At 47.6% G+C, this 12,392-nt stretch overlaps 1 protein-coding gene across 1 annotated transcript in view; it reads right to left on the reverse strand.

The window, feature by feature from the left end:
• Positions 1–291: 291 nt before the first annotated feature.
• The window catches only part of CFAP74 (cilia and flagella associated protein 74), a 98,634-nt gene continuing 86,533 nt past the window's right edge, over positions 292–12,392 (reverse strand). Inside the window, exons 32-38 of the mRNA XM_060259605.1 lie at positions 12,013–12,139; positions 9,948–10,102; positions 7,814–7,949; positions 5,349–5,476; positions 4,232–4,366; positions 412–506; positions 292–370 (exon numbers count right to left, since the gene is read on the reverse strand). Coding sequence (XP_060115588.1) covers positions 292–370; positions 412–506; positions 4,232–4,366; positions 5,349–5,476; positions 7,814–7,949; positions 9,948–10,102; positions 12,013–12,139 — 855 coding nt within the window. The remainder of the gene's footprint in view (positions 371–411; positions 507–4,231; positions 4,367–5,348; positions 5,477–7,813; positions 7,950–9,947; positions 10,103–12,012; positions 12,140–12,392) is intronic.

Consider the following 12,392-nt stretch of genomic DNA (forward strand, 5'->3'; position numbering starts at 1 on the left):
CTATCCACCACTCCCCCACAGCACTGTCCTAGAGAAGGAACACCATTTAGGAAAAAGAAGTCCTGCCTTGAGCCTACGGACCCTGGAGTCCCAACTGCACACCATCTTCAGAAGCCAAAATCAGTCCAGGCGGCCCCCTGAGATGGTTTCCTCTTATGGAATCTTCAGCAGAGAGAATACCAAAAGGTATCAATTAAGGCAGCTGCTTTTGTTGTTAAGCACTTAGGACTCCATTTTGCTCATGACCATGAACAAATCCACTTAACTGCACAGAACTTGACCTCCCCCCTTCTATCTCTTTTTTGTTCTGGATATTTTGGGGGGATTCATGAGGATGATCTCATTTTCCAAAGGATAAAAGTCCATCTTTCTGGAAACAAGGCAACAATCTGCTTTGCAGGTAGAACTCACTTGGTCACGATCTTGCTCATGAAGTAGACGCTGTAAACTTCTTTGACGTCCCCTTTCAGAGTCAGCATGGCCGTCCCTGTCATAAGCTGATCAGGCTGTAAAGGCGACACAGAGGTGTGTATTAGGCATAAGAGCACATGAAAAGCTCTTCTGGATCCAATCAAAGATCTGTGATTTAGATATATTCAAAAAGGAGTGGAAGAAATTTAAAGGATATATGGAGAAAGAGTGGAATGTAAAAAGACATAGGACAATTTTTTAAGTATTAATGAGAAAAGAAAAGTATTGAACTTTGATTGGTTAGCGGTACCTTTATAATTGAATTTAAATTTATAACTTCGGGGAAGTCAAATATTGGAGGGGGGGGGTTGAAATATCATATGGGTTAGTATAGAAAAGAGACAACTAAATATTGTAACCATATGTTATTAATAAATTGTTAAAACAAAAGATCTGTGTGCTCAGGCAGTCTGTTTTGCATAATGGCCAACTCCCCCCCCCCCAACAATGAAGGTTGAAGCCTCTTCCTATTGTCACTCACCCCACAATTGGTATTCAGAGATATACTGCTCTGAGCATGGAGGTTTCATTTAGTCATTAAGGCTAACACCCATGGACAGACCCACTGTCCATCAATTTGTTTGGTCCTATAAGTGCATCCTGTGACAGCATATTCCAAAAGAGACTTCTGTATTGTGTCAAGTATTTTCTTTTGTTTGCCCTGTATCTACTGCTCATCGACACATCTGGAGAAAAAAGATTTCTCACTCAGCTCTTTCCACCATGTGCAATGTTTTATAAGCCTCAAATCATGTCTCCTCATCTTCATCCCAAACTAAAAAATCCCAAATTCTTTATCCTTTCTTTGTAGGGAAGGGACAACCACTTGGTTGTTCTCAGGGGTCTTATCTGCACCTAGTTCCTCCTGGTTCCCCAGAACACAACTTGAAAGCAGCTGGGCTACCAGCCAATTCAAGGTCTCGGTGTTAACCTTTAAGGCCCTTAACAGTCTGGGACTCACATATCTTTGGGACCACATCTCCTGGCATACTCCCAGAAGAGCATTGTGCCTGGCAGAGAAGAACTTATTGGTGGTCTCCAGCCCAAGAGATATCCAGCTGTCCTGTACCAGAACCAGAGCATTTTCCACCGAGCTATGTGAGACCTAATGCAGTTCTGCAGGACCTGCAAGGCGTTTGGTCGAGGACAGCGAGGGTTCCATCTGTCTGGCACTCCTACTCCCTACCTTCCCCCTGGGAGGCGATGGCACACCTGGAAGTTTCTAGCATCATCTATTAGACAGATTGTTGTGTCTTTTTATTGTATTTTAACTGGTTTAATTATGTATTCATTATGTGAATGTATCCCACTATTGTACACTGCCTGAGCCATGTTTTTACAAGGGAGAGTGGTTTAAAAATCCAATTTTATAATAAATAAACAAACAACAGACTTCTGCTCCTTTTGTGTTGGGGGGGGGGCAGCTTCTGTTAAAATTCTCCATTTCTCTTAGGATCCAACACAGAGAACACATTCCAGTGTGCATGAGTAGCAGGAATGGATCCTTACTCTCCCTTCAGACCTTTTGCAGGGCGTAGGTCAGTTCCATACTACTGAATTTGAATTACAGCTACAGGACCCAGAGTTGGAAATGACTGGTGCTTGCACAGAGGTCTACCTTTACATTTTTTACAGGATCTCTAGTCCTGTCAGGAAGGGGACTGACAGCACACCCATTTGAGTAACAGCTATTCTCAGGGCTTTTTTTGGTAGCAGAAACTCCTTTGCATATTAGGCCACACACCCCTGATGTAGCTTACAGGGCTTTTAGTACAGGGTCTACTGTAAGCTCCAGGAGGATTGGCTTCAGCAGGGGTGTGCGGCCTAATATGCAAAGGAGTTCCTGCTACCAAAAAAAGTCCTGGCTATTCTGAATTCCACCCTCCTGAATGTCACTTTGACACAGACCAATATCTGCTTTCCCTGTGTTTTGTGTATGTCCTCTTTTGGGCCAAGGCAGCTTGGTTTTAGCAGAATGTTTTGCGGCTCAGAGGAGCTGTTCCTGGTGGCTGAAAGAGGACTTTGGGGATCTGGCCTGCAGGAGGTGGTGGAGGATAAATGTGTGATGTAGGGTCGCCAAGATCCTGTGGGTCTCCTGGAATTACAGCGGAATGCAGAGTTCGGTTCCTCTGAAGGAAATGGCAGCTTCAGAGGATGGGACTCTATGACATCACATCCCCTGCTGAGCTCCTTCCCTTCCCCAAGCTCCACCCTCAAGTCTCCAGGGATTTCCCAACCCTAGTTGGGTGGCCTGCTGTGACCATTTTGCTCAACGCTTTTGGAGATAACATATCTCGTGTCCCATACGAAACCGGACTCTAGCAGTAACAGGATGGGAAGGAGACAGAGTGATGACTCATCCAGCTGTTTGGGATATTTTCTAGTTTATTCAGTCTGGGGATGCAGACAAGGTCACTGGACATTTGAGGCTTACTACCTGCTTGTATGCCCTCTGCCCCTCGTGGAGTGGCTGACTGCGTCAGACAAGCAGCTAAGGCCTCCTTGACAGAAGGGTTGGTCGCCCCAGCCTCAAAACAGGCTTCTGGTGCATCCTCTGCTAAAGAGACCAACCTGAACCCAGAGGATTTGAATAATTATCTGCCAGGCTTCTAGTCAGTGATGTTAGTGACAGGGTTGGTGGTCTATACTACTGTGTTTAGCTAGCTGAAACCAGGAGCCTATGATGGGATCCTACGTCACTTATGGAGCAATCCCAAGGATGCTTTCTTGAGAGTAGGCCCATTGACAAAAGCTGGGCTGGCATCTGAGTAGACCTGCTTGGGATGGCTTTCAAAATTTGTGATGTTAAGTCTCACACCGAGCTTCGGTTCTGTTTTTAGATTTCTGGTTGGTTCTGCAACCCAGATCCTATTTCACAGCTTTTTAAAGACCCCCATCTTTCCGACTGTATTGACTCACTTGCCTTGCGTCCAAGTTAGAAAGGCAGATTAAAAGTCCAAAATAATAAATATTAAAATAACATAATCCCCTCCCGCCCCCCGCTGACACCTGATAAGAGAGTGGGGGAAGATGGCCAAAGGAAGCAGGTTTACGGTTTGCAAAGTGGCCAGCAAAAGAGAAGATCAGACTGAATTTTCCAGATGACTGGGAAGAAGCCGCCAGGGAGGAGGGAGATGGTGCTGCCCACTGCTGCTTTTAGAAACGAGGAGCAGCGTTAAGGACTGGCACTGCCCATCAGAGAATGCTGTGCGCTGTGATCACACACACGAGCTAATGCACTTTCAATCCACTTCCAGTGCACTTTCCAACTGGATTTTACCAGTTCACACAGTAAAATCCTGTTGTAAAGTGCACTGGAAGTGGATTGAAAGTGCATTATTTAGTGTGTGTGACAGCAGATGTAGTTGCTGCAGAGCAGCATTAAGACTTCAGTCCTGTGCCCTTAGTGGGAAACTTAGCCTGGTAAAAGGATGCTCCCCCACTATAACTCTGGGTGGGGAAATGTCTGGAGTTTTTTTGTGGGGGGGGGTAAAGCCTGGGGAGGGTAGGGTGTGGGGAAGGGAGGGGCCTCAGCACAGTATAATGCTACAGAGCTCACCCTCCAGAGCAGCCATTTTCTTCAGAGGAACAGATCTTGGGTGTCTGGAGATCCACTGGAATTAGAGAAGATCTCCAGGTGCTCTTTGGAGCTTGGCACCCCTGTCCCCCCGCCCCCAGCCAGAATTTGTGGAAGTTGGTGAGTACAATGCAGCACAGGGACCAACTGCACACTTGTGCTCTTTGTAAACCTGACACATACATCTGAGCCAGCAGGGGGCACCCAAGAAACAGTAATGGCTTTGGTTTGCCCACGATCGACTGTTCCTTTCACAGGGTCAATGGTGAATCCTTTCATCTGCAGAATGGACAGGCTTTCCCAGCTGAATTCTACGTTCTGTGGAAAAGAAGGATTTAGTACTGTCAGTTGATGCTGCTGAAGAAGCCTCTGGGGATTAAGCACACACAGACACACTCAAAGGCAATTCCCCCCTTCTCCTCTCACCATCTGATCTGGTCCCATTCATGAAACCCATTTAAATCAGTCTTAAGCCACTAAAATGGATGGAAACTAGTGAGGGAATCTCTCACTTTTCCTGAGATTTAAATTATTAAATCTATTAAGAGCTGCTAGGTCCTCCCAGGCTACTGGCAGGGGACGGTGGGGTAGGGTAGCCATATCTACACTGGGAAACTCCTGGAGATGTGGGGATGGAGCCTAGGGAGGACAGGGTCACCCCCCCCCCCAATGCCACAGAGTCCACCCTCCAAAGCTTCCATTTTCTCCAGGAGCCTTTGGGGGTGGGGCCAGGAGCAAGGGTGTGATAAGCATAACTGAACTTCAAAGGGAGTTCTGGCCATCACATTTAAAGGGACCACACACCTTTTACATGCCTTGGATCAGTCCTGTCAGAACTCTTTCAGCCCCACCTATCTCACAAGGGGCCTGTTGTGGAGGGAGGGAGGGAAGGCAAATGTAAGCCACTTTGAAACTCCTTAAGGTAGAGAAAAGCAGGGTACAAAAACCTCCTCCTATTCTTCTTCTACAGCGAAGACATTCTCAGAGATCTGCTGTGCAATTCCGGCTGGCTTGGCATCAGGGTGTGTGTGTATGTGACCTAATATGCAAATGAGTTCCTGCTGGGCCTTTTCTACAAAAAAGCACTGTGTGAAACAATGGTGACATCAGGGGATGTGGCCTAATATGCAAATCAGTCCCTGCTGAGCTTAGTCTACAAAAAAGCCCTGTGCAAAACAATGGTGACATCAGGGGGTGTGGCCTAATATGCAAATGCGTTTCTGCTGGCCTTTGCCTACCAAAAAAGCCCTGATGACACTGGAAGCCCGTTACAAGCACCTGCTCCGGAGAGCTCCCGTACCTTCTTCGATGGGAACAGGCCAGTTCGAATGCCGCCCACTCTCAACTCCCTGACAGCCGGGATCACCACGGTCTCAGACTGAACACACTCCAACCTCAGCAGGATGGGCTTCGTGAGCTTGTCACTTTCTGTGCGAGACACAAGACCAGTGGATCGTTGTTCTTGTTGAAAGGAAGGGATGTGCTGCTATCCGCATGAAGCCAGGACTACCGTTATCGGAGCACTTGTGCATATCCAGCTTGTGCCGTGAATACACAGCCATGTTTGGAAGTGTATGAACACCCTGTGCTTGCCTGACCTCTGTAGCAGGATCTCCAGCCACAGAGAGTTTTACAGGAGATGTTGTAGGGGCTGAGCTGGATTCTTCCCTTCGATGGGCCATTCCTGGTCCCTTGCAGGTCATGTGCATTCTGGGCTCTGAGTAATTCTTACTACGCCAATAACAGCAAGTGTCATTTATTACTGCTTCTGTACACCTCCCAAAGATTGTGAGCTACTTTATACACTTCTTTTACAACAGTTCTGTGAGGTAAGTCAGTATTTTTATTCCTCTAATGGGGACACTGCCCCGACTTGGATGGACAAGGCTAGCCTGATCTCATCATATTTTGGAATCTAAGCAGGGCTGGCTGAGGTTAGTATATGGGAGACCACCAATGAAGTCCAGGGTTGCTATGCAGAAGCAGGCAATGGCAAACCACCCCTGAACATCTGTTGCCTTGAAAACCCTACGGGGTCACCATAAATTAGCTGCAACTTAATGACACTTTTAATCACCAATGGAAACTGAGGCTGCGCAAGGGGCTTCCCTAAGGCCACTTGAAAAGTCTATGGCAGAGCTGGAGACATTCAGCTCCTCAGCTCCTACCCTAGCTCCGCCCCTCTTTAAATCAATCTGTGTTCTCTGTGCAGCTTCCCGCTTCCCTCCTGGCAGCAACCACCATCCTCTGCCTTGCGCTCAGTTCCTGATTTTGTGCTCCCTTTCACTTGCTGCATTCTTGCCTTGTCCACTCAAGCACTTCTCTCTGATCATGGGGTGGGCAAACTGCGGCCTGGAAGCCACATGTGGCTCTTTCACACATACTGTGTATCTCTCAAGGCCCCCACCACCCTGTCAGCCAGCTTGGAGAAGGCATTTGTCTCTTTAAATGACTTCTCCAAGCCAAGTCAGCTGGCAGCTTGGAAAATGCATTTTAAATTTCCTTCCTTCCTTCCTTCCTTCCTTCCTTCCTTCCTTCCTTCCTTCCTTCCTTCCTTCCTTCCTTCCATCCTGCCTTCCTTCCACCTCACAAATATCTGTTGTTCATGTCTTGCAGCTCTTAAGCATCTGACATTTCTTCTCTCATGTTAAACAAGTTTGGCCACCCCTGGTCTGGAGGGAGGGTTGGGGCAGAAACATCCTGGACTCAGCCTGTTGAACACAAAGCTACCCAGTGCCTTGATTAGAGGCCTCCGTGTGACCTTCTTACTTGGTAACTTCAAAGGGAAACTATTTGGGGGGCGGAACTATTGAACTGGGATCAAAGTTGCTGATTCATCTATTTGTTTTGATAGGGTTCAATCGGGACCAAAGCAGGAGATTATCACAGCAAATCTGAGAGGCCTGTCTTATCACTAATTACGACTGTTACGGAGGGTCACTGTGATCATGATGTATGTGCTCAGGCTTCACACAGAAATGTCAAAGTTTGCATTTGGGGATCTTTTGGCTGTACTGATCACAGTTTTTGAACACATGAAGGTGCTTTACAATGAATCAGGTCATTGGCCTTTCTGCTCTCCCCGGTAGCAGCTCCCCACCATTTTCAGCAGGGATAGACCAAATGGGAGAGTTTAATTTGGACATTCTGCAGACAAATGATGTGCACTGCCACTGAGCCAAGGCTCTCCCCTTGTCTTTATCTACATAAAGATATCCAACAACCAACAACACTTCATGCATCAGATGAAGTGTGCTCTAGCCTGTGAAATCTGCCCCAATAAAATCGGTCAGCATTAAAAGTGCCCCCCAAACTTCGTTTTGATTGGGGTACAACAGACTAACGAGGCAGTTCCTCAGAAAAAGGTTCATGAGCAGGTTCAGCGCATGGAAGAGACGAGGGAGTAGTGATCATAGCTCCTTTATTAGATACAGCAAATTATAGGGCTGCAGTAGGAACTGGAAGGAGCCAACAACATTCAAGCTCCCGCACTAGATTGCCATTGGATCATTCAAACCAGCAGGGGGCCCGTGATTGGAGCAGGGCAGCGAGGATTTGGATCCTACTGCCCATTGTTCCTGAGCAAACTCAAAGCTCCAAAGAGCCAGGCAGGAATCACATTCCAGAGTCACGACATAAGTTTATATACACAACAGCTACTTTGCTGTAGTGCTAGGTATCTAGAGGGAACATACCTTTTCTTGCTTGCCGCAATGCAGAACTATGGGTTTATGATTATGGGCCTGCCCAGAAGCACGGTGTTACCTGCTTTGGCAGCTTCTTCCGCCATAGATGTTGTCAGGGTCAACGACTCTACGGGCACGTCCAACGGGTCGCCTCCTTCCACAAACATCATGTGGATCCTCGCAGCCCCTTTCAGCTGAATGACACGGATGATTTCCTAAAGGAGAGGAAGGTGGTTGGAAGTGGGTGATGCCTCACTGAGCAAGGCAGACAAAATCGCATAATAACTACGGGTAGAAAGCCATCTGTCCCTTTAGCACAAAGAGTTCAGAAATTTCTTAGCAATTCAGCAGAAGCAGTTGGAGCACTGGAAGGTTCTATCTAGAGAAGGTTTTCACTTTTCTTTGTTTTTACAGCTGGGCTTGCCATGAAGAGAGCTCCAGGTGGGTAGCCAATGTTGGTCTGAAGCAGCGGAATAAAGTTTGAGCCCAGCATCACTGAACTCAAACTTTCTTCAGCTGGGCTTGTGTGCACTTTGCCTTGCCTCTAGCAAACACTAGAGGGCGCCCCTCGTTAGTTGTTGACACTACCTTGGAGATGAACAAATGAGAACGGCACCTGCCACAGTGTTTGCCAGCTCGTTTGCTTCAGTTCAGTCCCAATGTTGCTGTCTTCTGCACAGATGGTGCCGCTCTGTGGTGTGCGGAACACCAGCTTTATGAGAGTCTTCCTGGAACTGTTTTTAGGGCACACGAGGGGGACATTTACCTTCGTTGTCACAGGAACCTGCTGTCTCCAGTGTGGGAAGTCAGGTACCAAGTCCCATGAATGGATTTGACAGAGTCTGAGTTCTTACATCCCCTCAGGAAGGTGAATGGAGAACTCCCCACCCCCTCTTTACTGTGTGTGAGAGCTGGAGGGCACCTCTGTCTTGAAGAAGAAGAGGAAGGAGGAGGAAAAGAGGGAGAAGGATATTGGATTTATATCCTGCCCTCCACTCAGAGCGGCTCACAATCTCCTTTATCTTCCTCCCCCACAACAGACACCCTGTGAGGTGCATGGGGCTGAGAGAACTCTCACAGCAGCTGTCCTTTCAAGGACAACTTCTGCCAGAGCTATGGCTGACCCAAGGCCATTCCAGCAGCTGCAAGCGAAGAAGTGGGGAATCAAACCCAGTTCTCCTAGATAAGAGTCCGTGCACTTAAGCATGACACCAAACTGGCTCTCAAATTGAAGCCCCGCGGTGAAGGAGCAGAGTCCATGACCTGGGGTGGGGAGAGGAAGAAAGCGGAGGTCTGAGCAGAGAGGAGAATAATAGAAGAAGAAGCAGCCTGTCCTTGGAGGTGATGGACAGTCGGCTTCTCTTCCTGGGCAACAGCCTGCTGGTGAATAGCGGCTGCTTGCGAGCAAGGCCAGAGAGGCAGGAAATGGTTGTGTCTGGACAGCCACATACAAAATCTCCATGAGTGAGTGTTCCCTGTTTCACGTCTTTTAAAATATTTTCTAGACTAGGGTGGCCAAACTGTGGCTTGGGAGCCACACGTGGCTCTTCCACACATGTTGTGTGACTCTTGAAGCCCCCACTACAATGTTGGCCGGTTTGGAGAAGGCATTTCTCTCTTTAAATCACTTCTTCAGGCTAAGCCAGCTGGCAGCTCAGAGAATGCATTTAAAGTTAAAGTTGCTTTCTTTCCACCTCTCCTCCCTCCTCCATCTATTTGTCTTCCTGCCTGCTTGCCTGCCTGCGCTCAATCATCTGATGTTCATATCTTGTGGCTCTCAAACATCTGACATTTATTCTATGTGGCTCTTACATTAAGCAAGTTTGGCCACCCTTGTTCTAGACAATGCTTTTTGCTGCTAGTTCTATGGGCTCTTTGGATCACATACAGATTGTTCTATATGTAAATGCAATTATACATCCACCAGATTCTAGTGTACAGCACTAATAGGATGAGCAAAGACAGGGGGAGGCTGAGAAGGAGTGCTGTGGATCCCCACAGTCAGAGGGGAATAACTCTTCTCCTTGCTAAAGCCCAAGGGTTGTGTGTCTGGAGGCTGACCAAAGCTGGGGACTCCAAGTCGCTAGAAGGGGAAGAGAAGAGCAAAAGGGGGCTGCTACTTAGGCACCTGAAGAGCACATGCAAGCAGCAATCTGTCCAAATCCCCAGCTGGTGCTCAGCCCTACATGCCACAGACCCGGAGGCAGCCTCACCGTGTCAAAGAGCATGATCTTTAGGCAGTCAGAATAGTGCAGGCTCTCATGGTCGGGGCTGAAGGTGATGGTGAACTCTTGGGTCTTCCCGGCGCCAACAGAGCATTCAACTGGGGAGACGCTGAACACGCTCAGACCGCTGTAGTTCTGCGTACCTGCAAAATGCATTAGACATTGGCTGGAGGAAGGAGGGAGGCAGCAGGAGCCTGAAGGTCCCTTCCCTGATGTTTTAAGCTCCCTCTGCTTCCCGAAGGTAACAGGGTAGGGACTTCCTTTGGATCTTTAAGTCCTGCACCAAAGTAGGTAAAATCTGTATATTAAATGTATTAACGTGGGGCAAGCTGCCAAAGCTCATTCTGAGTGTTACAAACAAAGTACAAAAGAGAGGTTGAGGGAAACAAGTTAGCACAACAACAAAGAGGCCTGCTGCTAGTTCAGAGCAGATGCTGAACACCTATTTGTACGCAACAGCCTGAATGCAAATCCAAAGGTTAGATGCCTAGACTTAAAAGGTCCTCAGTGGAAAGGTAGAAAGATGCCATCGTGTCAGGATTCTGCTCTAGCTGAGAGAGCCAGTTTGGTATAGTGGTTAAGTACGCAGACTCTTATCTGGGAGAATCGGGTTTGATTCCCCACACTTCCACATGCAGCTGCTGGAATGGCCTTGGGTCAGCCATAGCTTTGCACAGCTGTCCTTGAAAGGGCAGCTTCTGTCAGAGCTCTCTCAGCCCCACCTACCTCACAGGGTGTTTGTTGTGGGAGAGGAAGGTAAAGGAGATTGTAATCTGGTCTGAGATTCTGAGATTCAGATTGAAGGGCGGGGTATAAATCTAATATCTTCTTCTTCCTTTCCCTTTGGCTTTCAGCTGCAATTGATGGGGATGTCACATTTATGGAAGGAGGCAGACAGGCTTTGGGCCTTGCTCCAAGTTGAGAATCTCCTCTCAGGGCTGCCACTATGGTCCTCTCTGGAGGCCCTGCCTTTGGGTGCCTCTGCCTTCTGAGATTAGACGGGTGGCAACCGAAGTGAGGGCCTTCTTAATCATGGCACCAAAGCTCTGGGAGGCTTTGTCTGTCCTCTTCTGTTGCCGTCTTTTGCCAGCAGGCAAAGACTTTTTGTTGTTTGCCCTCCCCACAGTCACCCCTCCTTCCTGACCAATGTTTTCATTGCGTTTTTTCATGTCTGCAGGTATTTGAACTCTGTTTTTAAATTGCTTTAGTTATGTGTGGGTTTGGGTGGGGTGAGGTAATTTTAATGGTTTTGAAATTTGATTTTATCATGTACATTTTAGCTGCCTCAGTGGCTCTTATGAGGGCAGAAAGGCAGGATATAAACATTGTAAATAAATAAAATAAAATTATTTCATTGCCCCAAGAAATGGAAACCTCTCTCCTCTTGGGCCTACCCTGGCAGGTAGTGCCAACAGCCCAGGCAGTAACACCAGACACCTCCTGTATGGCTAGCATGGCCGGTCTCCGAGTGGTGGTTGAAGACCGCATAGAATTAAAACTGGTCTCCCGGACACAGAAATCAGCTTCTCTTGAGAAAATGGCTCCTTTGGGACAACATTGAGACAGAGCTGTTGCCAATCAAACCAGACAACACTGGGTTAGATGGACCAGTGATCCCATCTCAGCTAAAGGATGTCACATAGCAGGTTTTGGTATGGGGCCAACAGCTGTCAGAGTAGAAACCCTGAGCTCCACAGACCAATGATCTAATTCTCTGTAAGACAGGTAGGAAAAGGGGCCGGGCTTCAGCAACTGAGCATGTGCTTGCATCCACAAGGTGTGAGGTTTAATGTCTGGTGTTGGGAAAGACTTTTTGGCCTGAGAACTTGCAATCCTAAGTAGAGTTACACCCTTCAGCCCATTAATTTCAATGGACTTGGAAAAGGCCTCAGGAGCGTGCTGCTGGAGAGCTGCTGCCAGCCAGAGTACACAATGCCAAGCAATACGAACCCAATGGTCTCGCTCAGTCTAAGGTGCTGTCATATCTCATGACTGTTGGTGAGGGAGGTCCACCAACATTTTAATACTGAAAACACTGAGAATGACTATTTACCCACTAAATCTGCTTTCCATGGAGATGTGAGGAAACCAGGAAGCTTCTGCTGCTCTTTGTCCTGGTTTGGCGAGAGAGACTCGAGAAGGATGGAGAATTTCAGGGTGATGGAGGAAGTATTTTCTATCTGCAAGAGAAACCAAGGCAGAGTCAAAGCTGTGTGTCCATCAGCCTTATCCATGGGACCTTCCCACAACTGTAGCCCCTGCTTCAGCATTCAGGGGTGCACTTCTAAAGGAAGCTCAGAAGAATTATAGGAGCTGGTCACTTTGTGGTGAGATTTCCATGCAAGCAAAGATCAAGCAAACCCATACTTACTCTTTCTGCCATTTTGGATTTCTAGTGTCTCAGAAAAACAAGCAGAAGTGCATGTTTCCAAG

Source organism: Heteronotia binoei, chromosome 18 (genome assembly GCF_032191835.1).
Source record: "Heteronotia binoei isolate CCM8104 ecotype False Entrance Well chromosome 18, APGP_CSIRO_Hbin_v1, whole genome shotgun sequence".
NCBI lineage: Eukaryota > Metazoa > Chordata > Lepidosauria > Squamata > Gekkonidae > Heteronotia > Heteronotia binoei.